Below are 27,938 nucleotides of genomic sequence, written 5' to 3'. Positions count from 1 at the left end.
ATAGTTTCATGTTTCTTTCTACTCTTTTCATGAGCTGCAAAGCCACTGTCTTTAGTTAACAATCACTTCTGCTCCGTGTGGTGCAGAGGAGCAGAATCTGTGTAGAGCTGTCCCTGCTGCATGATCCATGAAAGGACAAGTCATGCATTTGGGCCAATCAACATCATAGATCCAGGGGGTCAAGTTCCCCACATCCTGGAGAAACCATCAACACTCACTCGGCTGTTAGCCTGGTCTCATGTGTGAAGACATCTCACCAACTGGTTCTATTATTGCCCACCTATTCTCTCTCCTTTTGTCTTCAGGGAACGTTCCAAAGCATTCACAGCTCCCCAGCACACTGAGTTCCATAGAGACAGAATTCTATGAACACAGAAGGTAATTCAATGAATTTAAGATTGCTAGCGGGGGTTAGGTGTATCCACCCCTCTTTTAATTTTAGCCATAAAAATACACTGAGGTAGTTCATTTTTCTCATCCTTTGTAAATTCTCATCAAACGGCAAGGCATTAATATTTTAAAGCTTCATACATTCTGTGGATTATAGTGATATACTTTACTGCCATGACCTTTTCAATATTCTCTAATTTGCTTCACTGAGCCAGGAACTCTCCTCTGTTTATAGCAGTATTGATGTCCACCGCAGGCACACAGAGTAGACAAACACACTAAACTCTTCAAGGGATACTTGCAAAGGTGGGGGTGGTCCCCAGAGCAACCATGTCAATGTAGCAGGGAAACGTGGATGCTGTCCTTTTCCCTTTTATTAAGTGTTTGGAAGTGAAATTGAGGAGAATAACTTTGTTTTGAAGAACAGGAAGAAGGATCATATACCAAAGATCCTGGAGTGTAGTATGGTACTTTGTTCTACACACACAGTATGATACATGGGTAAAGACTTTCTTCCACCTTTCAGCATTTTATCCAGCTGTCAGAATTCCCTCAAGGCTGAGACTTTTGACTTTGTACCAGTTACAAGTACCTGTAATAATAACATAGTTAACATTTTGAAATCTTCAATGTTCTGGGCAAAATGCTCAGAATTTCATGTCATGTTATTCTCCTAACAACTCTTTGAGGTGGATACTTTAATAATTTCCATTTTATGGATGAAGTATTAAGTTAGACAACTTTGGGCCCTGACTGGATAGCTCAGTTGATTAGAGTGTCATCCCCATATGCCAAGGTTGTGGGTTCGATCCCTGGTCAGGGCACATACAAGAAGCAACCAATGAATACATAAATAAGTGGAAAGGCAAATTGATGTTTCTCTCTACCTTCCTCTCTAAAATCAATTTTTTAAAAAGTTAGATAACTTCCCATAATTAAGTGGTAAAGCTGAAATTCATACCCTGGTCATTTTACATCATTCCCCCTCATGTCCATAAAAATTTACCACTCAGATTTCCTGCTGCAAAGAGCATAGCTGACTGACACCCCCAGATGCTGGCCCTCTGGATCCACCAAGGCATTTGCACCATGAGCTGTTCCCAGCCAATGACTGTGGATTCCTAGTGCTGGCCCATTCCTGTAGGAGACAAGATTCTTCCAACACGTGACTTTAAGTAAGGAATTCCCCATCAGTCCGGCCAAAATTTCTTAGAACTGTGCTGTAGTTGAGCTTATTCCTATCCATCTTCCTTCCTTCCTTCTCCCTGTTCACAGGTATCAGACCTGCTAAGATCTAAAGATTCTTTCTGCCTACTCCTGCTTCCTCCCGTTTATCCTTTCACAAGCATTTCCCCCAATAAAGCTCTTGCACATCTAATCATGTCTGGGCACATGCTTTTTGGAGAATTCAAACAACATGCTACCCTCATTAGAGTGGCATAAACCTCTGTCCTTACCTGCTTACTTCATGGGTCAAGCAAGAATTGCCAGTGACATTTTAGACTGATGGGCTGTGCATTTTTCAAAGACCTTTGCTGATTTCAAACTATTACTTTCCTCATAGCCACTCTATTTCCTCCAGCTAATGAAAAAAAAAATACATATGGTCTACAACCGTGTCCAGATTTCTTAGGACCACAGAAAAGTTTGACCAAACCTCGGAGACAGTGTGAATGTGGAGTAAGAAGGGCCACCGAATATGAGAACAGCAGTCCTGGAGGGTGTTCCCAATGAGTTACGTGAACACAGTGCAGCGAGCAGCAAAGCTCATTCATCAAACACCAACCAAGTGATCTGAAATAATGACACGAAAAAATAATTCAGGAAACACTAGGAAGGGTAGCCTAACTCCCTCCTCTTACTGGTAAGTCCCAACGCGCAACGATGTATTAAAGGCCCCTAGAGGATCTGAGGCAAAGAAACTGGTATAAACCCCCATTTATCTGATGAGGTATTTGCTTTTTAACGCCCTTCGGAACTAGGGATCTGGAGTCCGTGCACGTAGCCATGTTGGTATATAGGTTTCCCTGCTTACTCTCCCCAAATCTAGTCTTCGAGTTTTCATTCTCAAGGGGTATTGTTTGTTTGTTTACCCTATTTGTATGGGTGGTAACTGAAAGCTTTTCTCGTTACTAGGGATTCCTCATTCATTCATTCATTCAAAAAGCATTTAAGAACTTTATTTCTGGGCTACACTTTGTGGGAAGTAAATATGAACCTGGCTCCAGCCTTCTAAAGGGACTTAGACCTAGAGGAGGACAGGTAAGGCGTGCAAATAGATCCCTCAACAGGGGACCTAAAATAATTACATCCCAGAAAATAGAGAACACCCCGATGCGATCGCCCGCTGACGTCTAAGAATGGAAAAGCTGCGGGGATGAGGGGACAAGAGCCGCGTGTGTGCCGTCCCGTTCGTTAAAGAGATAACCACGGTTTCAGCAATGCATGGCCCTCGAGCCTGGTTCCTCCCCCCAGTCTCCAAACTCCAAATCCCACCGAATGGAGCTTCCGTACTTGCCGCCTCCGGTTCTTCCCTCACTCTATTCTCATAGTGTTTTCTTCGCTATATTTAACTACCTATGCGCTAAGATTTGAAGGCCACCATCAGTCCTCCAGAAATGAAACAGCTTCCGTATCCGAAATTTCCACCAAGGCCCCTAGTTTAAGGTTGCTACTATTAGACTTTGCGAATCCTGACCCAACTGGATCCAACTCGGATTCCGTAGAAGCGGTTTCTCTTAAAGGAGGCCTTCAGCTTCAACATTGCTCGGGGCAAAAAATTATAATGAGGTGTCTATCACATTTCCCCGAATATATTGTCTCAGGCGCAGGCCAAGTGTATTAAAGTACCCTCTATAAAGTATTTTCCTCTAAAAATATGGCTATGACGGAGCACGTGGAACTCACATTTCTTTTCATGTTTTTTATAAAATTTTGCCCGCCACACCCTTCTCCCGCACCTCGCTAGACAGGCACCTTTTGGCCACCCTCCGAGGGCCTGATTTTGAAAAGAAGAGCGGGCCAATCAGAGTGGAACGCTGTTTGGCGCGGCCATTTGAGCCTGGGCTAGAACTGAGGGTGAGACAGCCAGCTGGGCTCCGGTTGTCTGCAGAGGCAGTGGGGGCGGAGGCATGAGGACAGCTTTTTGGCTTCAGTGAGTGCACCGGGATGTGCCGGCCGAGGGCCGCATGCAGGCTAATGGGGGAGGGGAGGAGCAGCCTGTGAAACGGGGTGACGGTGGTCACCAGCCCGGGCGGGGACCGGGACTGGAAGAGACGCCAAGGCAGCCGGCTGGTCCGGCGGCTGGGCTGGGGCTGGGGGTGTGGGGACAGAGACGAGCACACTCAGTTGACCCTGCCGGGACAGGAGAGGCGAGAAGAGTCATCTGTACACTTCGGAGAGAGACGAGGGCAAAGTTAGGTTTGCATGAAAGGGGCTCTTTGGAAGCGGGAGAAGCTGGTGACAGGCGTGGCCGAAAGGATAAGGAAGGTCTGCTGTGTAAGTCGTTGAAAGAAGGTCCGTGTAAGTGAAGGAAAGGGGAGGTGTGGCTGGATCAAAGGGTTGAGGGAAGACGGTTGGTGGAAGCAGATAGAGGAAAAAGAAGTGGAAGTGGCTGGGTTCCGGGGCCGAAACTACACCAGAGGAGACCGCAGCGCAGCGGAGCTGAGCGCAAACCGGAGAGTGTTCGGAAATTGGAAGATTTGGTGGCGAACGAGGTTCAGGGCTCAGATCCTGCCTCGGACAGTGGGTGACGTATCCGCAATGTGGAATAAGAGGCTGGTGAGGTTGGCCTTGTTGCAGCACCTTCGGGCTGTCTATGGCATCAAGGTCAAAGGTGGCCGCGGGCAGTGCAATCACAAGAGGAAAGAAACAGCAGCCACGGAAATAGTGGTAAGTTCTGGGGAATATTTAGGTTAGGGAAAAAAAAGAACACCTCCTGTACTATCATTACCAGGGCATGCCAAAACGGTCATTCTACGTGGATCCAAAAGAGAATGTGGTTAAGTATGTCTAATTCAATACGAATGACCAACTGCTGAAATTTAAAGAGGGACTTCTTTTTTAACAGGGATTTTTGGTCATCGATAGAAAGTTGCAGGATTTTTCTGTCTCAGCAGCTTGACATTTTGAGCTAGATAATGGGGGGCGGGTGTGTGTGTGGCATATATAGCTGTCCTGTGCACTGTAGGTTGTTTAGCAGCATCTCTGACTTCTATCCACTAGATGCCAGTAGCACCTCCCAGTTGTGACAATTAAAAATATTTCCAGATATTGCCAGTTTACTGTATTTTGAACAAGTAGCACTTGAGAAGGGAGACAAACAGTGCACCACTGTTGAAGAGTACGATTTGAGGAGGGGCCACAAGGGGGACCAGTACATTTTCTAAATGAATCAGGTGGTGTGATAGAACATTAGGAATAGGCTTCAGATAATACCTCTGTATTCACCAGTTTGAAAAAAAATAACAACGTTACAACTTGACTATATAATATTTTGAGACAAAGCTATTTTTTTTTAAATAAGAAGCCAGAGGGGAATGATTAAAAAGCTGCTGATTTTGGGTGGTCAAGGTAGGTCAAGGGGGTCAAAATCTCATTTTGAATGAGATTTTTCTCTATTGCATCATCAAGAATCTCATTAAGAAACATAAATAGAATATAAGGCATTTTATTTTAAACTTATTTGCCTAATTATATGGTGCTTCCTAAGTAGTTAGTGCTGAAAACTAATAAAACTAACTCTTAAATAGTGTTTATTTTCTGAAAGATAGTAAGTACCTGGAAAAGAAAATAGCAAATATAATTTGTATACCTCTTATAAATAAATTCTGGAGGAATTATTTTTGTTGTTTGCAACTTAATGGCAACATATTTGTTTATATTTAAAAAGAAACAATTTTTTCTGGTTGTAAAACTGGCTTTCCAAGATATCAAATATTGTTGGTTCTGTAAGTATATGAAAGAATATGTATAAGGATTTTTTTTAAGAAAAACTTAAGAAAAACTGATGCTTGTCTGTAGATTTTGGTAGACCTGACTTTGCATCCTGTTGTTACCCCCACTAGCTGTGTGATCTTGGACTTCTTGTTCAATTTTCCTAAGCTTCAGATTCCCACTCTAGAAAGTGCGAATGATGGTATCTCTTCTCGGGTTGTTTAGAAAACGTTAAGATCTGTACATAGGATTAGCACAATGCCTGTGACATGCCACTTAAACTGATGCTAATAAATGATCTGCATCCCAGTAGTCATGCTAGAAACACTAATAACGTATTCTGATAAAGAAATTCAGAGGACTGTAGTATTATATCAATGGAATCTAACAAGACAGGTAATTGTTTGAAAACTAGATTTCTTTAGTTCTTTGGTATTGGTTGGCTAATCATAGTTTTGAGCATTTTAAGAAAAGTACTAGAAATCTTTTAACGATGGTATTATAAATGATATTCCAATATATAAAATTTAAAAAAGCATATTCTTTATTTTATGAGATTAAATTTAGCTGTTACTTTTGAAGCCAAGTATTAGAATAATGAGACTTAAGGGAAAAAAAACCACCCGAATTCTACTTACATATGACATTTGTAGACTTAGAGTCAGCTTCAGCATCTGGTTTATTTTTGCATTTTATTTGCTTTCATAGTATCAAAAAAATTTTGATTTACCCAAAAGAAGTATTGCCCAAACTAACATTTTTTTTAAGAAGTTCACCTTGAAATGGTAATCGTAACAGCAGCAAATGTTCTTTGAATGCTTACTCTGTGTCAGACACTGATAAAAATGTTTTACATCTTTTAATTCTTTATATAACTATGATTTAGGATGACCTATGTTAGGATGCTGAGGCATAGAGAAGGATACTTTGGTCAAGGTCACATGATAAGTGGAAGAGCCAGGACTTAAAATCTGGCAGTCCTGCCTCTAGGAGCTTGCTCTCTTAGCTCTGTACTGCACTGTCTTTTCTATATTTGTCAGTTAAATAGAGCCAGATGCTTGAAAAGGGACTAGTGAGATTTTGTTAGTCTTGTTGAATCATTGACAATGCTGAATGGTTTCTTATTGTAAATATAAGGTTAAGTAAGATGCTCTTAAAACATAAGTGCTTCAGGATCATTCTTGGAGAGCAGATGCATTTAAGCTAAATTAACATTTGTAACATTAGGTATACCCACTTATTTAATTTTGTATAAGTAGACATATACAGGCTTTAATTATTTCAGTTTAGTGAAAAGCTACAACCTTCTTAATCAGTGACACATTTTTAAGTTTGAATGCCTGCACAAACAGTGACAAGGTGTATAAAAGCATGCAAGTTACCTAACATATACAAGTTTACTCTGAGGATCTTCAGTGTATTACAATGTGAATAATTGAGTAATACATTTCAATGTGACTGTTTAAGATGATTTTCAAAGTAGCTAAATGAAATTTGAATTAAATGTTTGCAGAATCCCTGCCTTGGGTATCTCAGAACATAGTTTGAATAGCATTTTTCCATGGAGTGTGGAAAAGATCAACTGTAATTTTACAAAGTACCCTAGCAATTGACTTAGCCTTTTGTTCAAATTAGTATTTGTAAGGTGACAAAAGTAAGATATAAGGTCAGTGTTTATAAGGTCGCTGAAGGAACAGGTAGTACTTTGAGGGAAATGTTAGCGTTTTGGGACAAATTCTGTTTAAGAATTTCCTGACTAAGCACTGACTGGATTGATTTTTCTATTGTGGCATTGAAAACTGATGGAGCTTACCACATCCCTGGAGGGCAGTGATTTTGCTTTTACCATCACTGTACTCTCAGTACCTAGCATAGTATAGTTACTTTTCACCAAAGGTGCTTAAAATAATCGCTTTTGTTGTCTTGACTGATAGTTCATTTCTGCTATCTTCCCCCACCCGAGGTTTTTAAATTTGCCTAGTGTTTAAGAAAACTTATATTATGCTTAATATTTGTTTAATATAGAAGAACTAAATTTGTCGTTTTAGGGTAAAATATTTGGAGTACCTTTTAATGCATTGCCCCATTCTCTTGTACCAGAATATGGACACATTCCAAGGTAAATAAAGTTTGACATGAATAATAAGTATTTCAAAGTGGTATTTGACTCACACATTTGTTTTAAACTAGCAAATGATTTCATTTCTCAATAGTAAAAAAAAATTTAAGCTTTTACGTATTTTAACTTTTTAATTTGTACTCATTCCTAGGATTGAATTTTAAGGTTTAATAATGAATGAGTGCTAGAAAGCAAATTATTTTTGTTCTATCAAATTAGAGTTTTCACTTCTATACCATTTTTCTCCCACAATTTTGATTATACTCAGTAATATGCTGATTTACCAATTCAGCTACAGTATTGATATTTTTGTGTGTTTAAGAACAGTTGGATAAAGGAATATTATGCTGAGATGTGAGGGTATTTATGAATATAAATTACATAAAACTTGGGCCTTTCTATGTTGCTTACTATTTATAAATAATCTTGAACTAACTGTATCAGAAATTACCTGGGAAATTTATATCTTAAGAAAATAGTTTAAATGCATATTAAGAAACTATTTTAACTCTGTCTAATTATTTTTTTCCTTTGTCCAAAGTAGGGTTTATTCTGGATAGTGTATTCCGATTAAATTAGGTTTTTTATTAAACATCTTGCTGCCTTAGAACCATTTTTCCTCAGCCTGTAAGTGTACATTCACAATCTTAGTAAAACAACCACTTACTATTTTGCTTTTTAAATAATCTATAAAAGGTTTATTTATGATTTTCAACATTTAGAATTAGAAAGTCATATTCTTAGTAATAATTACTGCATCTTTGTTGTAATTTCTTTTCCTGCTTTCAGCCACTGGGTGCCAATGCAACTTTATCAGTTGCTTACAGCTGACATCCATTCTAATTTGATGATACCAGCTGTTAACTAAGCATCTAAAGCTAACATTGATTGTTAAAAATTGTTCAATATAAAAATTGAGCACACACCTTTAAATATGAAAAGGATTATAAGAACTGGGATATATATGACTTCTCTAAGAGGTAATGTTGGAGTGACGGGGAAAAAAAGCCTTGCCTTATTTTTGGGCAAATGTAGATGGTAGATACTTGAAGCTGTGTATGCTGTGTAAGATCACACATGGAGAGAGAATGAAGAAAAGAAGGCCTTAGATCCAGCTCTGGGTCATCCTAGAATGTAGAGGACAGGCAGAAAAAGAGGATCCAGAAAAGAAGTTTGAGAATAAGCCGTCAGAGAGTCAGCAGGAAAGCCAGAAGAAGTGTGTCAAATGCTGGTAGGACAAGGAAGATGAAGATAATGAATTGACCATGGATTTGGCAAGGCAGAAGCCATGGGTGACTCTGACAGGTGCTGTTTTGTTGGAGTAATAGGTTTGAGAGTCTGATTGGAGAGGGTGCAGTAGAGGCTGGGGTATGACGAAGTGGAGTAGTAGAGACAGTGCAAAAGACAAATTCTGTGCTCTAGTGGAAGCAGAAAAATGGAGGATTGGGAAGGATGTAGGACTGAGTGGGTTCACTGAAGTTGTCGTGGGTAATTAGGTGGGTCCTAGAGATGAACTGAGGGAGCAAGATATCACTGATTAAAGAGATTTGTGACCTCAGAGCTTCTGAAAGAGGTGTAGTGCCTGGTCTGCCCATGTACTTTGGCAGAATAGTAGGACTTAGAAAGACGTGTACCTGGCCACCTGAGAAGATTTCTTTCTTTTAGTTTTCTTGTTGATGCTTGCACATCTTTAGAAGAGCATATTCATACAGAAGGGCTTTTTAGGAAATCAGGATCTGTTCCTCGTCTAAAAGCTCTAAAGGTAAGCATATCCTTGAACTGTAATTTTTCTTTTGTACTACTTTTTGGTTTGGTTTGTACAAATGAACTATTTAGAAGTATTACATGAATTATTGACAGAAATTGAACTTGAAAATAGCTTTTCTAATGGCAAAAGAACTTTTTTTCCAAAAGAGAGATCATTTATATGTTTTTTTCTAGTTTTATTGAGATAGAATTCACAAAGACATTTTTAAAATATATTTTATTGATTATGCTATTAGAGTTGTCCCATTTCCCCCCCTTCGTTCCCCTCCACCCTGCACACCCTCTTCCACCCACATTCCCCGCCTTTAGTTCATGTCCATGTGTCATAAGTTCTTTAGCTTCTACATTTCCCATACTATTCTCGCCCTCCCCCTGTCTATTTTCTACCTACCATCTATGCTACTTATTCTCCATACCTTTTCCCCCTCTTTCCTCCTCACACTCTCCTGTTGCTAACCCTCCATGTGATCTCCATTTCTGTGGTTCTGTTCCTGTTCTAGTTGTTTGCTTAGTTTGTTTTTGTTTTAGGTGTGGTTGTTAATAATTGTGAATTTGCTGTCATTTTACCATACATATTTTTTTATCTTCTTTTTTCTTAGATAAGTCCCTTTAACATTTCATAAAATAAGGGCTTGGTGATGATGAACTCCTTTAACTTGACCTTATCTGAGAAGCACTTTATCTGCCTTTCCATTCTAAATGAAAGCTTTGCTGGATAGAGCAATCTTGGATGTAGGTCCTTGCCTTTCATGACTTGGAATACTTCTTTCCAGCCCCTTCTTGCCTATAAGGTCTCTTCTGAGAAATCAGCTGACAGTCTGATGGGAACTCCTTTGTAGGTGACTGTCCCCTTATCTCTTGCTGCTTCTAGGATTCTCTCCTTCATTATAATCTTGGCTAATGTAGTTATGATGTGCCTTGGTGTGTTTCTCCTTAGGTCCAACTTGTTTGGGACTCTCTGAGCTTCCTGGACTTCCTGGAAGTCTATTTCCTTTGCCATATTGGGGAAGTTCTCCTTTATTATTTGTTCAAATAACTTTTCCACTTGTTGCTCTTCCTTTTCCCCTTCTGGTACCCTTATAATTCGGATGTTAGAACATTTAAAGATGTCCTGGAGGTTCCTAAGCCTCTTCTCATTTTTTTGAATTCTTGTTTCTTCATTCTTTCCTGTTTGGATGTTTCTTTCTTCCTTCTGGTCCACTCCATTGATTTGAGTCTCAGTTTTCTTCCCATCACTATTGGTTCCCTGTGCTTTTCCTTCATTTCACTTAGTGTAGACTTCATATTGTCATCTAATTTGCGACCAAATTCAACCAATTCTGTGAGCATTCTGATCACCAGTGCTTTGAACTGTGCATATGATCGGTTGGCTATCTCTTGGTCGCTTAAAAGTATTTGCTCTGGGGCCTTGATTTGTACTTGCGTTTGAGCCATTTTTTTTTTTAATTTGGTTGTACCAGTTACGCAAAGGGGCAGAACCTTAGGTGTTCACCAGGACTGGGCAACCCAGTTGCTGGGTTGTGATGCTGTATGTGGTGGCAGGGTCTGAGAGGGAACAATGGCGCTGACTCTGCTCTCTGTTGGATTTCAGTCCCTTCAGCCACTTCCCCCAAGCAAACTGGGCCTTTTTGGTGCTGATTTCCATGTAGGTGGGCTTGTGTATGTTCTAGGACTCTGTGGGTCTCTCCAACAAACTCTCCTGTGAGGCTGGGAGTCTCTCCCTGCTCCTCAGCCCCCACAGGTGTCCCCAGTCGGTGCCTTGAGGTTTTATTTCCTGGCTCTGGAACCCTGGGTTGCATGGTCTGTCTCGCTCCCCAGCCTCTCCTGGTGTCCTGGTGCCCGCTTGTGTCTTGTGCGCCCGGTGCCACCGCTTTTTGTGCACCAACCCCTCTCTGCCTGGCTGCCCAACTCCTTGGTTGTAGGACTTCCATACAGTTCAATTTTCTGTCAGTTCTGGTTGTTATTTTGTTTTTAAATTGTTGTTGTCCTTATTTTGGTTGTGGGAGGAGGCACAGTGTGTCTGCCTACGTCTCCATCTTGGCCAAAAGTCTCTCCACAAGACATTTAAGATGTACAACTTGATGTTTTGAGTTACATCTCCATTGTGAAATGATCACCACAGTCAAGCTATTTATATAATGCTTTAAAAGTTTAGTTTCACATTCATGGTCCTTGCTCCTATACCTGAAAAAAACATAAATTTTATTATTTTTAGCCTTCTGAAAAGGAGTGATATATATTAAAACAAGAGTTCAGAGAAACTTATTAAAGAAATCTCTTCAGAGTATAAGAAAGGATATTTTATTTGCAATATACTCTTAAGCCCCCAAATGCTCAAGATTATTTTATTTATTTCAGAATAAACTGGATCATGGTGACAGTGGCCTGTCCTCTGCACTGCCTTGTGATATTGCAGGACTTCTTAAGCAGTTTTTTAGGAAATTGCCAGAGCCCATTTTCCCAGCTGATTTGCATGAAGCACTTCTCAAAGCTCAAGAGCTGGGAACAGAGCAAAAGAATGAAGCTACGTTGTTGCTCTCCTGTCTTATGCCTGACCACACTGCTGATACAGTAAGATACTTCTTCAACTTCCTCAGGAATGTTTCTCTTAGGTAAGTAGTAATTAAAAGTCTTGGGGAATGAGTTTAATTTCCCAGTTAGCTGGATTTATTCTTATATATAATAAATTTCAATTTTACTGTTTCTTCACTGTCATAGAGTGATCATTATGAATGCCTTAATAGCTTATTGGTGATTATAGGATTCTTTGTCCACTGAATGGTTTCAGATTATTGTGTTTTTAAAATGTTTGTGTTTTGCTTTTCAAATTTGTCTCTTTTCCCTGCTGTCAGTGAGCATGATTGTTCTAGACATAACTTCCTGCCTTCTAATACTTCAGATTTTCTGTGTGTATGTTTGAAAATCAAACATGTTCAATTTGTATGGAAAAACAAAGTGTAGATTCTGGTTTGCATGATTTTTATGATATATATGTATTTAAGCTGTATATTTCTGGTTGTCTTATTTCAAGCCGATTATTAAGATGGGTAGATAAAAGGTAACTGTGTCTTAACTTGTGCTTGACTGGTAAAGTAAGAGATCTTCAAAATGTACTTAATACGTTATTTTAACTGTTTTTTTTTTTTTATCTTTGGCGCCATCTCATAAATTTTTTTTAATTTAAGGTCCAGTGAGAATAAGATGAATAGTAGCAATCTTGCAGTGATATTTGCACCAAACCTTTTTCAGACAAGTGGAGGACATGAAAAAATGTCTGCCAACACAGAAAAAAAGCTACGGTTACAGGCTGCAGTAGTGCAGACTTTTATTGATTGTGCATCAGATATTGGTAAGATGTAGTTGCATTATTTTTTTTAAGATGTTATTTGTTTATTTTAGACAGAAGAGAAGGAAGGGAGAAAGAAAGGGAGGGACATGTCAGTGTGTGGTTGCCTCTTGCATGCCCCTAACTGGGGACCTGGCCTGCAACCCAGACATGTGCCCCGACTAGGAATCAAACCTGAGGTGACCCTTTGGTTCTCAGGCCAGCACTCTGAGCCATGCCCGCCAGAGCTGTAGTTGCATTATTAAGTAATGGGATTTGTTTAAATGAGGGAGATCCCCCCTTCCATGAACTATGCAAACAACTATTAGAAAATTGGTTATGTACTATTTAGGCATTTCAAGGGGTAGTAGAGGAAAGATCTTATTGTGAACATTTTCCATTAGGGCATGTTCCCGATTTTATTCTGGAAAAGATACCAGCTATGTTGGGTGTTGAAGGTCTCTGTGCTACTCCATCATTGGAAGGCTTTGAAGAAGGCGAATATGAAACACCTATTGATTATAAGAGAAAGCGAAGACAAAGTGTGGGAAGTAAGTAGTGTAGCAGTAACAGTCTGTTTTATGGAGCTACAGCAGTTTGCTTTTATCTGAAATGTGTTTGAACATAAAGAAGCAGAAGCCATGGTATATGCCTTTTTGGTGCTTACAGCATAGTTGGAGAGATGACATATACATGTGAAAAGTAAAAATGGCAATATAATCTAATATTAAGTGCTAGATCTTAGCACAAATCAGATATGTTCAAGTGAGAAAAGTTCCCAGGACTATAATGGTCAGGGACTCTTCAAATAGGTCCAACTGAACCTTCCTGAAGAATGAGTAGGCTCTAGGGGGATTGGGTAGAGGGTCAGAGTACTTGTAGTCTATTCTGGATGAGAAGGATGCTATGAAAAAAGATTTTTGTAAGGAAAAAGTAGTCACTATGTAAAACAACCAGTGTGATTTGATTGAAGTATTTATTAAGATGATATTTTGGTGAGCTTAATGTCAGGCTAAAGAATTAGAATATTAAGCTGGCCATTGGAGAACCACTGAAGGTTTATGAGTAGAGGAATAATATGATTGAAAGAATTTAGAAAGTTACCTGGTGTGGAGAATTGAGACTCGGAGGAAGGGAGAACAGTCACAAATGTGTGGCAGTAATCCAGGTGTGAGATCATGATTTTAAAGTGATGTGAATCAGTTAGGAATATGAAGTAAATAATGAACATTACATTACCAAGGAAGAATAAAAAAGACCCAGAATGCCATTGTGGTGAAATCAATTATAAGACTTCTTATCTCCTTGATGAAGAAATCTGACCACACCTTCCCTAATTGTCTTAGAAATTTAGTTTTGAATATCGGAACAAATTATTATTAACTATTGCATTAGTTTTTTAATCTTTTGGCTTATATGGCATTGCCTTCTGTTTCTTCTTTGTTTCCTTTGTAGAGTTCTCTTATGCCTTTTGCATCAGTTTCCTCGGGCTACTGTAACAAAGTACCACAAACTAGGTGGCTGAAAACAGAACTTGAGTAGAACTGCACAGACCCTAATTACAAATGAGGTCACATTCACAAGCACTGGGAGTTAGGACTTAAATATGTCTTAGAGGACACAATTCAACCCATTAAACTTCCTACCCCAAATGTAGCTATTCTCAGGCACAGAATGTCTTTATTACTCTACTTCCCTTTATGATTTCATTCATTCCTATAGTTTCGGGTATCTCATCTAAATAGATCCACACTGGATCTCTACCTTTCACTGTTGTCTCGAAAATTTCAGTTCCACTTTACTATTTTTTAACAGTTCATACAAATTCTTTATTTAATAACAATTTTTTATTTAACTGCATCAGTTCTGCTTCAGTAAAGAACTGCTAGATATATACCTTCACTTCTGCTTTTCCTTGGTAGCATTTTGAAACAATCATTTTTACCTTCTTTAAAGTTGATTCTACTTGAATTCCACTTTCTGTTAATAGCACTGCCATTCTCTAATCACTTACGACTTTAAGCCATTGATGCCTAGCTCTTACCTTACTATCTGTATTTCCACAGTCTTCACGTTCTATAAGATTCTACCTGCAGTGTTTACTGCATCTTTTCTGTAAGAGTCTTCTTGGTTTCTGTGCCTCCTCTTTGAATCTGCCCTGCCATTGCTGTCAAAGCTGACATGCTTGATGTGTAACTCTAATCCTGTATCTCACATACACCCTCTTCAGAAACCTTCACCGATGAATGCTGATATTTATACCCTGACATTAAAGGCAGCTTTGCCTGCCTTTGTACTTTCTTGTTTCTCCTTTATGCAATCTATGCTGTAGTCAAACTGCATTCTATATCATTTTCTAGACACTTTGTTCTTTTGCATATACTGTTTACTGATACAATGTTTTTTACTTCCATCTACTCCTGCTGTTCAAATTATATCCAATTGTCAAAATTCAGCCTAAATGTCTTGTCAAGCAGGCCTCCCCCTCCCTTTTTTAGTATGGAAATTTCTTCAACATTCTATAATATTCTAGACTCTAATAGTTTTCATCTGGTTTTATATTTATTCGTTGTGCGTAACTCTTTTACCTATTGTATTTAACGCTCTTTAAAGGTAGGCACCATGTTTTACACATCATTGCATCCAACCCAGAGTTTTTTTGTTTGTTTTTTTTTACTGAATAGACAAACTACTGAATAAATACAGTAAGTTGAGTTACTGACATTTGTCTTAAACTCAGAGGTACTTTATTCAAACAGGTTTGATAGCATTTGTTAAGTATCATAAAATACATCGATTTTATTAGCAATTTGAAACTGTTCAGGAGTTCTAGACCATCACTGTTTATTTTATGCATAGCTAGCTGCCTTTTTTTGTGTGTCTGACTTTCATATGCCACACAAACGTCAGTGTGATCTGATTGCAGTTGCTTTTGAAGAATCTTTTGACTTCTTTTTAAATTGTGGAAAACTGTAACATTGACCATTTGAACCATTTTTAAGTATACATTTCAGTAGTGTTCAGTACATTCCCATTGTACAACCAATCTCTAGAGCTTTTATTTTGCTGTGTATTATATGAGTTATTTACTCTAACTTAATTTTATGCTAGATATGACTATTCTCAATAATTGCATTGTTCCAGAATCTATACAGAATTCCATGAGCAAATTCTTAAAATAAGTAAGAGGAATTTGGTCTCTCCTGATTTTCCCATTCTTGCTTATGAATGTGAGCGTGTGTGTGTTCCTCTGCATTGTCTTTGTACTAACGAATGTCTTTCGTGGACAGTGATGCAGTGCTGAGCTGGTTTAATTAATGTGATGCCATTCTTAGTGTGGTACTCCCTGAAATACATAATAGTGAGTTCATGGGACTATTAAAGGGATTAGGACATCACTTTTCTTTTTCTCTAGAGAGATGGTCTGTACTTTCAGTGTGGCCCCTTAAGCAGGCAGGACAGTTTCAGATTGTAGAGGGAACGGCTTGTCTTTCTATACTCCTGATTTTGCTGTGCTGGTCTAACTGTGTTATCTGCTGTGGCTGAGTCTGTTGCTCCATTGTTTCTTCTCCTGCTCTGGCACTTGTTTCTCCTCTTTGCCTTTTTCACTTTTTTCCCCTTCTCTCATATTAATCTTGTTTATCTGCCTTGGTTTCACAAAGGTTGGTGTGGTTATCCATTGCCTGCGAGTTAGAGCATTGCCTATTTTGGCTCTTCATTGAGGTTTTCAGCATTCTCCTCTGGTTTGTACATATTTCACTTGAGGGTGTAAGATTTCTCAATACATAAGTGAGCTAGCTATAGCTGAGCTTGAATTTAAATAACTATTTTGAGTGATATTTGGTGTTTAATCAGTTAAATTTGCATATTTAGAAGATTTTTGTGTTTCATTGTGACTGAAAATTAGGGGGCATATTTGTGTATGAAAATATTCCTGTTGAAATCACAATTTCCCAATAGCTAAATTCAGTGTATATATTTTTGGTCTACATTATTGAGAATTTCTTTGACCACTTGACTGTTTCCTTTCCTTACTAATTTTTTTTCTTTCTTCATTATTTGATTTTGTTTTGTAATGCTATGCTTTCATGATTTTCCTACCTCTGTAAGCCATTTGTTCTGTCTCATTTTTCTGGATTTGTTTTTTCTGATCATCTCTTAAATGTTCCATTCTTCCATACCTGATCTTCCTACTCTTTGTCCCTTTTTAAAATGATCTCATTCACCGTCCTTTTTAAAAACTACTATTTCTAGGCTGACAAGTCTTAAATCTACTTCTCCAGCCTGGATCGTCCTGCAAATGAATTCATATCCATTGCAGTGTCAGAGACATGCTAACTCTTCCTTTTACAATCTCCTTTTTCTTTTGGTGGCTCTCTTGTCTACTCAGTCATCAAAATCAGAATTTTATATTTATATTTAAAAGAGTTTATTATATTTACTCTTTCCTCATCCTTACATTTCAGTACTTTTCAACTCTTGTAACTTTGATCTCCTAAATACCTTTATTCCTGCCTCCATTTTCCACTGTTCCTGTCTCTGTTCAGACCTTCATCTCTTGTCTGGCTGCTTTCATTCTTCCTTCAGATTTCAAATATCACTACCTAAGGGACACCTTGGACTTCCTAGTATAAATCTGTTGTTATATTTTAACTTCAGACCACTTAATCCATTTGTTATTATACATTTAGTATTTTCTTAGGTTATTTGTTGTTTGTTTCTCTCAGAGAGTAAGTTCCCTAAAGGCAAAGACTATGTCTGGTTTGGTCACTGTTGTATCTCTAAAGCTGGCAGGTCTTGACACATTGTAGGTACAAATTACACACTTGATTAATGACTTAGTGACATACTTAGAAGAACCTTCAGCTAGTTTGCTTGCCTCCAAGGAAGCTTGCTGCCTTAGGTCTGTCTTTTAAACTGCGGCCAGAGTAATTTTTCTGAAATGCAGATCAGACAGTTTTGCTCCCTTTTGCTTTTGGAGAAGTTCAAGTTTTTCAAAATGACAAACAGGCCCTGTTCTTTCTAATATAGAAGGCTTATCTCTTACCACATCCACTGCTCACTGCTCTAGCAACATTGACCTACTGGTTTCTGGTATGCATAAATCCTGTTTTAGTTATGTGCCTTTGCATATGCTATTCACCTAGCCCAAATCAGCAGCTGCTGATCCTTCAGAACACAGGCAAGGTTTACTTATCCTGCAAAGCTTTCTCTCTTGCTGCAATGTCCTACCTTCCTCAACAAGTGATGCTTTCCTCTTCCATACTGTTCTGTACATCATAAATATTTCCTTTACATTTCATTTGGTACATATATCTTTTCTGAGAGAGAGATTTGAGAGTATAAGTGGAATGGAATAAAAATATATCATTTAGTTTTTTCCTATTTTGAAATAATTCCTTTTAAATGACCTTAAATTACCTTCAAAACATGTAAGTTGATACAAACCTAGATGCTAAAAGACCACAAATATCAATATGAATTATTGGTGAAAGATAGGTAAGTATTAAATTATCATTGATTATATGATTATGTATGCTTTGCATTTCAGATTTTGTCAGTGGAGCACTAAATAAACTTAAATATAACAGAACACCCTCTATTACACCTCAACAAGAAAGAATCGGTAGGTATTATACATATTTATTTAAATGAAAATGTCTGAATTATTTTGGTTTAATCAAATTCAACATTATTTTCAATGGGGATACCATACTATAATACTGCGCTATTATGTTAGTGTCTTGCTAATTACATTGGATATAATGAAGCTAAAATTTTAAGTAAGAATTTCTTTTAGTCTATTGTTAAATCTTTAGTCTTCAAAATTATGCTTTCCTGTTGCTTGTAAGTTAGATGTTATTGAACATGTGAAAATAACTCAATCATATTTTTACTTTAGAGCCAGAAGTTTATTAGTGAATATTCCAGTTTTTTTTATCTTAGCTTGCTTATGGCTGAAATTATTTAGTTCAGTAACAGACAATATAATCATGTGTTTTGTTTTCCAGATTAAATAAATTAACTAATACTCAGTTAAAATGAAAAGCAAAAACAATATTTAGATCAGTTTTTGTTTTAACTACTTGATTATAGTTTTCTTCCCTATGTTAATATTTTTAATATGAATTACATGCACCTTTTAGTCTATTTGGTTTAAGTCAATACTGTGTTAAGAATCTTGCCTCTTTGCATCTTGCCTATATTTTATGGAATTGCAGGTATTAATTTAGTTTTATATAACATTTGATAATGTAAACATATCATCTCATTCTTTGTTTAGCTCTAGGTAATAGCTTTGTAAGATTAAATTTATAAAGCTTTTTTATTTTATCAACTTTGTGGAAGAAATGATAAATTGTTTTCTTTTTTTTTTTCAGCCCCGCTATCCGAGTCACCAGTGATTCTTACACCAAATGCTAAGCGTAAACTGCCAGTAGATTCTTGTGGCTTCTCAAGCAAGAAAAGGAAGTCTATCAAGCACAATTTTAACTTTGAGTTGTTGCCAAGTAATCTCTTCAGTACCAGTTCTACACCAGTACCAGGTAGCAAATGTAAGTTATATAATTGGGTTGTAAATATTAACATGAGTGCCTATTCTGGGCATAGTGCTATTTCACATTAATGCCATCCTTGAGAAACCAGAGCTTAATTCTTTTTTTTTTAAATCAAATCTGAATTTTTATAAAGTCCCATAAATTTTATTTATATTTTGTTTTATTTTCTAAATATTTATTTATTTTTAGAGAGAGGGGAAGGGAGGGAGAGAAACATCGATGTGAGAAACATCAATCAGTTGCCTCTTATATGTGCCCCAACTGGGAACCAGACCCGCAACCCAGACATGTACCCTGACCAGAAATCGAACTGATGACCTTTTGCTTTGTGGGACAGTGCCCAACCTACTGAGCCACATTGGTTAGGGCAAGATCTCTAAATTTTAAAATGGGCACTGGTCAGTATGATTAATGAGTATGTGTTTTGTGGCCATGCCCATTGAAAGTTATGAGAAATAACTCGGAGGGACATGGAAGTTTGGGCTTCCGTGGATAGCATTGATGGTCAGGTTTTATACAATTGAAATTCCTAAATTCTACTTTAGTTACTCCTGGATCTATAGCAATAACTATATTGCTGTCTTCTGTTGACTTGAGGTTGCCAGAAGTTTGGTCATCTCTGAATCCAGAGTGGGGGTATTACCAATGGAGTACCATTGTGGGTTGCACTTTTTGGGGCAGGGGAGGTAATATTTTCAATGTTTTATGCTGGATTAGCTTTTGTAAACAACTTTGCTTATACTGTTCTTGTAGCATGGTTTGCAGATCCCTTACCTGCCCTGCCATTTTCTTCCAAATGTGCTACATGTTCCTAATGTGGCCAACCAGAGCCTCCAGAAAATAATATAATATTACCATGTCAGTTCGAATATCAGACTTTTGTTAATGTGGTCTAGGTTGAATTGGCTTCTTTAGCATGTGTAGACTACAGTTGGCTCATATTACCCTTACGGTCAACCCAAAATGAAATGAAACTGTCACTAAGCCTGGGGTCCTCCGTCTCATATTTGTCTCACATTTAGTCAAAATGTGAGTGATCTCTGATTCTTTTAGAATATTATTGGTTTCTGACAATGTTAAGAGTTCCATTTTGAATTCCTTAGCTTAGTTATGAGATCTTGAAAGCCTCTTTTTTTGTTTCTGTTGTCTAAAAGGTTTATATTTTCCTTGTTTGTTTTTTTTTAAGATTTTATTTATTTTTAGGGAGGGAAGGGAGAGAGACAGAGAGACAGAGAGACATCAATGTGTGGTTGCTGGGGGTTATGGCCTGCAACCCAGGAATGTACCCTGGCTGGGAATCGAACCTGGGACACTTTGGTTCCCAGTCCGCGCTCAATCCACTGAGCTACGCCAGCCAGGTTCCTTGTTTGTTTTATTAAAAAAGTAAACAGAAGAGCAGTTTGTTTTCTGGTCCTTCACAGGTTCTCCATGGTTCATTCAAGTGTAATAATAAGAACTCTGAGGCTGCATCTGTAGCTTTTTCATTATTCAGAGCTTGAAGACTTCAACTTTTTTAAAGTAACTTTGTATTTTCTTTAAATTTAAAAAGCCTTTTCTACTTTGGGGGGCTTTTTCCAAATGGCACATCTAAAGCCTTTGCTTATTAGCATTACAGCATCTTCCCCAAGGATGAACCTGTTGATTCTTTTTCTCTAAGTTCCCCCAAAATAGGTTAAACATTCTTGTGTTACAAGCCTGTTTAATCAGTGAATTGTCTTTAATATTAATTAATTAATTTATCCTCACTCAAGGACTTTTTCATTGCTGAGAGAGAGAGAAAGACAGACAGACAGACATTGGCTGACTACCTTTTTGTATGTGCCCCAAGCAGGGGTCTAACCCACAACCTGGATTATGTGCCCTGACCAGGTATCAAACCTGTGACCTTTTGGTCTGTGGGACAGTGCTTCAACTAACTGAGCTACACTGGCCAGGGCTTAAACGGATTTTTTTTCTAAATACAAAAGTCAAAAAGTTCAACAATAGTAATCCTATTTTAACTCACCATTTTTCTTTGACCCTACTTTCTCAGGTATAATTTAATATGTTCTATCAGCAAAATATATATTTTTAATGTATAAAGGCAACAATATGAATCTAAAATCCATGAGTGTGGGGTGCTCCACCTGCAGAGCTCCCCCTGGCCACCATGGATGAGAATAAGTCTACCAAGACAAGATCTGCTTGGTGAGGAAACCGCTCACGAGTCTCTCAGAGGAGAAAGGTCTTTTGTCTCTCTCTCAATGGGCTTTTATTGAGCTAGCTTGCATAGGGATGCATATCAAAGAAAGGAGATACGGTTTACCGATAACATTTCTGGGATAATGGGGGTCTTTTTAAGTCAGGGTCTGGTAGACAGGGTGATACCAATCAGCCATAAATCTTTGGAAAACAAAGGTATTTTGTGTTTGGACCCTTAACATTTAAATTGAGGACATTCTTACTAAAGCAAGTTTCATAGGACTTTATGCATTCTTTCTTTTTTTTAAATTTTATTTTAATCATTGTTCAAATACAGTTTTCTCCCTTTTACTCCCAATCCACCACCCTTCCCAACCCTCCCCACTTCCCTCCCATTACCATCCTCCCCCTAATTTTTGTCCATGTGTCCTTTAAGTTTGTTCCCGTGAACCCTTCCCAATGTCCCATGAAATTCCCTCTTCTCTCCCCTGTGGTCATTGTCAGCCTGTCCTCTATTTCAGTGTCTTTGGTTATATTTTGCTTGTTTCTTTGTTTTGTTGTTTAGGTTCCTGTTAAAGGTGAGATCATATGGTATTTGTCTTTCACTGCCTGGCTTGTTTTGCTTAGCATAATGCTTTCCAGCCCCATCCAAGCTGTTGTGAAGGGTAGGAGCTCCTTCTTTCTTTCTGCTGCATAGAACTCCATTGTGTAAATGTACCATAGTTTTTTGATCCATTCATTTACTGGTGGGCATCTTGGTTGCTTCCAGCATCTAGCTATTGTAAATTGTGCTGCTATGAACATTGCGATGCATGGGTTCTTTTGAATTGGTGTTTTAGTATTCTTAGGATAGAGTCCCAGCAGTGGAATTGCAGGGTCAAAAGGCAGATCCATTTTTAGTTTTCTGAGGAAGTTCCATACTGCTTTCCATAGTGGTTGTACCAGTCTGCAGTCCCACCAGCAGTGCGCTAGGGATCCCTTTTCTCCACAACCTCTCCAACACTTGTTGTTTGTTGCTTTGTTTATGATGGCCATTCTGTCTGGTGTGAAGTGGTATCTCATTGTGGTTTTAATTTGCATCTCTCTGATAGCTAGCGATATTGAACATCGTTTCATGTGTCTTTGGATTTTCTGTATGTCCTCCTTGGAGAAGTGTCTGTTCAAGTCCTTTGCCCACTTTTTAATTGGATTCTTTGTCTTCTTAGAGTGCAGTCTTGTAAGTTCTTTATATATTTTGGAGCTTAAACCCTTGTCTGAGGTATCATTGGCAAATATGTTTTCCCATACAGTTGGTTCTCTTTTAATTTTGATACTGTTTTCTTTAGCTGTGCAGAAGCTTTTAATTTTGATGAGGTCCCATTTGTTTATTCTTTCCTTTATGTCCCTTGCTCTAGGGGACAAGTCAGTAAAAAAGTTTCTGTGTGAAATATCTGAGATTTTCCTACCTACGTTCTCCTCTAGGACTTTAATGGTGTCATGTTTTATATTTAAGTCTTTTATCCACCTTGAATTTATTTTTGTATATGGTGTAAGTTGGTGCTCAAGTTTCATATTTTTGCATGTGGCTGTCCAGTTCTCCCAACACCATTTGTTGAAGAGGCTATTTTTACTCCATTTTGTGTTGCTGCCTCCTTTGTCAAATATTAATTGACCATGGAGACTTGGTCTTATTTCTGGGCTCTCTGTTCTGTTCCATTGGTCTATGTGCCTATTTTTATGCCAGTACCGGGCTGTTTTGATTACAGTGGCCTTGTAGTATAGTTTAGTGTCGGGTATTGTGATCCCTCCTACTTTACTCTTCTTTCTCAAAATTGCAGCAGCTATTTGGGGTCGTTTATAATTCCATATAAATTTTTGAAGTGTTTGTTCTATGTCTGTGAAATATGCCATTGGTACTTTAATAGGAATTGCATTGAATGTGTAAATTGCTTTTGGTAGTATGGACATTTTGATGATATTAATTCTTCTACTGCATGAACATGGTATATGTTTCCATTTGTTTGTGTCTTCCTTGATTTCTTTCCTGAGCGTTATGTAGTTTTCTGAATATAGGTCTTTTACCTCTTTGGTTAGGTTTATTCCTAGATATTTTATTTTTCTTTTTGCTATTTCAAATGGGATTTTTTCCTTGATCTCTGCTTCTGCTGTTTCATTGTTGGTGTACAGAAATGCCTTTGATTTCTGGATATTAACTTTGTATCCCGCTGTTTTGCCAAATTCATTTATTAGGTCAAGCAGTTTTTTGGTGGAGTCTATAGAATTTTCTGTGTACACTATCATGTCATCTGCAAACAGTGACAGTTTTGTTTCCTCCTTTCCGATTTGGATGCCTTTTATTTCTTTTTCTTGTCTGATCACTGTGGCTAAAACTTCCAGTACTATATTGAATAGAAGTGGTGAAAGTGGACAGCCTTGTCTTGTTCCTGATCTTAGTGGAAAAGATTTTACTTTTTGCCCATTGAGTATGATGTTGGCTGTAGGTCTCTCATATATGGCCTTTATTATGTTGAGGAATGCTCCCTCTATTCCCACGTTGCCTAGTGTTTTTATCATGAATGGGCGCTGTACCTTATCAAATGCTTTTTCTGCACCTATTGATATGATCATGTGGGTTTTGTCTTTGCTTTTGTTTATGTGATGTATTACATTTACTGATTTGCGAATATTGTACCATCCTTGCATTCCTGGAATGAATCCCACTTGGTCATGGTGTATGATCTTTTAATGTATTATTGGATGTGGTTTGCCAGTATTTTGTTGAGGATTTTAGCGTCAATGTTCATCAGTGATATTGGCCTGAAGTTTTCTTTCTTTGTTGTGTCTTTATCTGGTTTTGGAATTAGGATGATGTTGGCTTCATAAAAAGAGTTTGGGAGTCTCCCATCTTTTTAGGTTTTTGGGAATAGTCTGTGAAGGATAGGGGTTAGCTCTTCCTTAAATGCTTTGTAGAATCCTCCTGTGGGTTTTGTCTTTGCTTTTGTTTATGTGATGTATTACATTTACTGATTTGCGAATATTGTACCATCCTTGCATTCCTGGAATGCATCTGGCCCAGGGCTTTTGTGTGCTGGGAGTTTTTTGATTAGTGCTTCAATTTCTTTTGTTGTTATTGGTCTGTTCAGGCTTTCTGCTTCTTTTTCAATGAGTTTTGGAAGATTATATTTTTCTAGAAATTTGTCCATTTCACCTAGGTTTTCAAATTTCTTGGCATACACTTCTTTGTAGTAGTTTTTTATAATCCTTTGTATTTATGTGGTATCTGTTGTAATCTCTCCTCTTTCATTTCTGATTGTGTTTATTTGGGTCTTCTCTCTTTTTTTCTTGATGAGTCTGCTTAAAGGCTTGTCGATTTTGTTTATCTTTTCAAAAACCCAGCTCTTGGATTCATTGATCCTTAGAATTGTGCTTTTAGTCTCTATGTCATTTAATTCTGCTCTGATCTTGGTTATTTCCTTCCTTCTGCTTGCTCTGGGCTGTCTTTGTTGTTGTTCCTCGAGTTCTTGTAGACGTAGGGTTAGGTTGTTTGTTTGGAATGTTTCTAACTTTTTTTAGGTGGGCCTGTATCGCTATAACTTCCCTCTCAGGACTGCCTTGGCTGTGTCCCACAAGTTTTGGGTTGTTGTGAGTTCGTTTTCATTTGTTTCCAGAAACCTTTTGATTTCTTCCCTAATATTATTCTTGACCCATTCATTGTTTAATAGCATGTTATTTAATCTCCATGATTTTGAGTGTTTTGGGTTTTTTCCCTTCTGGTTGGTTTCTAGCTTCAGTCCCTTGTGGTCCGAGAAGATGCTTGGTATGATTTCAATTTTCTTGAAATTGTTGAGGCTTGTTTTGTGTCCTATCATGTGGTCAATCTTTGAAAATGTTCTGTGTACATTTGAAAAGAATGTATATTTAGCTTCTTTTGGATGGAGGGCTCTGTATATATCAGTAAAGTCCATTTCATCAAGGGTATTGTTCAATGCCACAATATCTTTGTTGATATTTTGTTTGTAAGATCTGTCCATTTTTGATAGTGGGGTATTAAAAGCCCTCACTATAATTGTGTTGCAGTCCATATCTTTCTTGAAGTCCTCTAAGATTTTCCTTATGTATTTTGGTGCTCCTATGTTGGGTGCATATATATTTACAATATTTATGTCTTCTTGGTGGATTCTTCCCTTGAGTATTATGAAGTGATCTTCTGGGTCTCTCTTTATGGACCTTTTTTGGAAGTCTATTTTGTCTGATATGAGTATTGCTACCCCGGCTTTTTTTTCCTGTCCATTTGCTTGAAAGATTTGTTTCCAGCCCTTCACTTACAGCCTGTGCAGGTCTTTTATCCTGAGGTGGGTCTCTTGTAGACAGCATCTATGTGGGTCATTTGTTCTTATCCATTCAGCTATTCTATGTCTTTTGATTGTAGCATTTAATCCATTTACGTTTAAGGTTATTATTGATAGGTACTTATTCATTGTCTTTTATGTACGTGTGTTCCTCTCTCTCTCTCTCTTTTCCTTCCCTTCCTTAAAGCAGTCCCTTTAGAATCTCTTGCAGAGCTGGTTTGGTGGAGGTGTATTCTTTTAGACTTCTTTTGTCTGGGAAGCTTCTTATTTGGCCTTCTGTCTTGATTGAAAGCCTTGCTGGATATAGTAGCCTTGGTTGCAGACCTCTGGTTCTCATTACTTGGAGTATTTCTTGCTATTCTCTTCTGGCTTGAAGTGTTTCCATTGAGAAGTCAGCCTTATTGGGGCTCCCTTGTATGTTACTTCCTGTTTCTCCCTTGCTACCTTTAAGATTCTCTCTTTGTCTTGAAATTTTGCCATTTTAATTATGATGTGTCTTGAGGTGGGCCTCTTTGGGTTCCTCTTGATTGGGACTCTGTGTTTCCTGGATTTGTGTGAGTTTTTCTCTCATCAAATTAGGGAAGTTTTCCTTCATTACTTTTTCAACTAGGTTTTTGATCTCTTGCTCTTCTTCTCCTTCTGGTATCCCTATTATACGGATATTATTACGTTTCATATTGTGTTGTGTTTCTCTTAATCCCTCTTCATTCTTTCTGAGCCTCTTTTCCTTTTCTTGGTCTTTCTGGGTATTGTTTTCTACTTTGTCCTCTAGCTCGCTCTAGATCTTCTGCTTCATCGATCCTGCTTTTTGTTCCTTCTATTGTGTTCTTCAGTTCAGAAATTGTATTCTTCATTTCCTCTTGGCCCTTGTTGAGAGTTTCTATTTCCTTTTTCATGTTTATATAGTTTGCAGTGAGATTGTTGTAGTTTCCCTCTAATTTCTGATAGCTCATTGTGAGCTCATTGTGAGTTCACTGAACTTCCTGATAATCATTGTTTTGAACTCACTGTCTGATCGTTGAGTTGCCCCTATTTCATTTAGCATTTTTCCTGAGGCTTCCTTGGTTCCCTTCAATTGGGGATTGTTTCTTTGTTTTCTCATTGTTCGTGGGTTTCTTCTTGTTAGCCTCTGTTTCTTAAATTGATCTGTTCTGGTTCCCTGTAGTTATGATGTGAACTTCTGTGGTAGAATACTTGCGAGATTCAGCGGTGCAATCTCCTTCGTGTATCCTGGTGTTCACAGCTTCCCCCTACTCTTTTTTTGTGATCGGTTGGAGGAGTAAGGTGAAATGGTTTAAGACAGCAAGACAGTATACTATGATATTTACATTAGCAGCCAGTAGAGAAGAGATGGGTTGTCCTATGGCTCCTTATAGTGTTAACCGTGATCCTCCACCCCACTATCCACGTTTTAGAAAGGATGGAAAGAAGGTAAGACTCTTATTGGGGACGAGAAGATTGTTTGTTGGATCTAGAAAGCTGTGAGGCTGTGGGAGGTCAGATTCTAAGGGAGGGTTAGATAAAAGATTAGTAAATAGGAGTAGTGTGTAAAAGAATAGAGACAACCCCCACAATAGTATAGTTTAGGAAATTGCAAAGTGGGCTGAGATCAGGTAGGGGTATTGAGTGGTATTTACAATTGTATGGACTAGGTCTTATTAACAGTAATAGTAAAGTGACAGTCTTATGGCAGAATCGATGAGGTCTAGATAACAAGAATAAAGAGTATAGAACCTTGAGAGGTGTATTAATGGAACACAGATGAAGGATAGTAAATTATCAACACACTGTGACTGAGATACTGGGGGGAACCTATCAAATGACAGTATAACTAGCCAAGCAAAGAAGATTATACAGAAAGAAAAAGAATGCCAAAATACTATTAAAATAAAAAATGTCAGAAAAGTGAGAAAAAGATAATACAAATTTACAGTAACTTGCAAGATCAAAAAAAAAAAGGAAAAAGCAGAAGATGGAGTGCAGGAGAGATAAATTTGGAGTGGAAAGAATAATACTAGGATGAATGGAAGAGAAACATAAGGGATTGAGAGATATAAAAATAATAAGAATTGAAAGATAAAATGTCACTTAAAACACAAGATAAAATCAATCATCCAACAGCCACAAAAACCAAACCAAACCAAAAAAACCCTGTTGGTGTCTAACTGGCCAGACCAGTTTTTCTGATCTTGCTGGCTTCAGCTGGCTGAGGGACCTTTGAAATGCTTATCACTCTTCCCAGCCAAATCTCAGCAAGTCTCTCAGGTACCCTGGGCACTCCCCAGCTCACTCACTCTCTGGATCACACTGTCGCGTTCTTCCGGAGTCCGGGGTCC

General features: G+C 38.0%; 1 protein-coding gene and 1 long non-coding RNA gene across 4 annotated transcripts in view; one reads left to right on the top strand and one right to left on the bottom strand.

Annotated features, from left to right (window-relative positions):
• Positions 1-587: 587 nt before the first annotated feature.
• Positions 588-3,147, bottom strand: LOC118501787. Its single transcript, XR_004904446.1, has 2 exons — positions 2,048-3,147; positions 588-982 (listed from the first exon to the last, which is right to left on the bottom strand). It is a non-coding gene; the product is annotated as an uncharacterized LOC118501787 (long non-coding RNA).
• Positions 3,148-3,431: 284 nt separating this feature from the next.
• LOC114492624 (neuroendocrine protein 7B2) overlaps positions 3,432-27,938 on the top strand; it is a 94,139-nt gene continuing 69,632 nt past the window's right edge. Inside the window, exons 1-8 of one of the 3 annotated variants that reach the window (XM_028507042.1) lie at positions 3,432-4,281; positions 7,374-7,444; positions 9,110-9,206; positions 11,570-11,823; positions 12,397-12,560; positions 12,941-13,087; positions 18,088-18,162; positions 18,917-19,090. In XM_028507042.1, the coding sequence (XP_028362843.1) occupies positions 4,153-4,281; positions 7,374-7,444; positions 9,110-9,206; positions 11,570-11,823; positions 12,397-12,560; positions 12,941-13,087; positions 18,088-18,162; positions 18,917-19,090 (1,111 nt within the window). In that variant the 5' untranslated portion in view covers positions 3,432-4,152. The remainder of the gene's footprint in view (positions 4,282-7,373; positions 7,445-9,109; positions 9,207-11,569; positions 11,824-12,396; positions 12,561-12,940; positions 13,088-18,087; positions 18,163-18,916; positions 19,091-27,938) is intronic. The other 2 variants (XM_036031386.1, XM_036031409.1) reach the window with 2 other exon arrangements.

The sequence above is a fragment of the Phyllostomus discolor genome, chromosome 1 (genome assembly GCF_004126475.2).
Source record: "Phyllostomus discolor isolate MPI-MPIP mPhyDis1 chromosome 1, mPhyDis1.pri.v3, whole genome shotgun sequence".
NCBI lineage: Eukaryota > Metazoa > Chordata > Mammalia > Chiroptera > Phyllostomidae > Phyllostomus > Phyllostomus discolor.
Note: the sequence above shows the minus strand (reverse complement) of the source record. Positions and strands in the feature narration are given on the sequence as shown.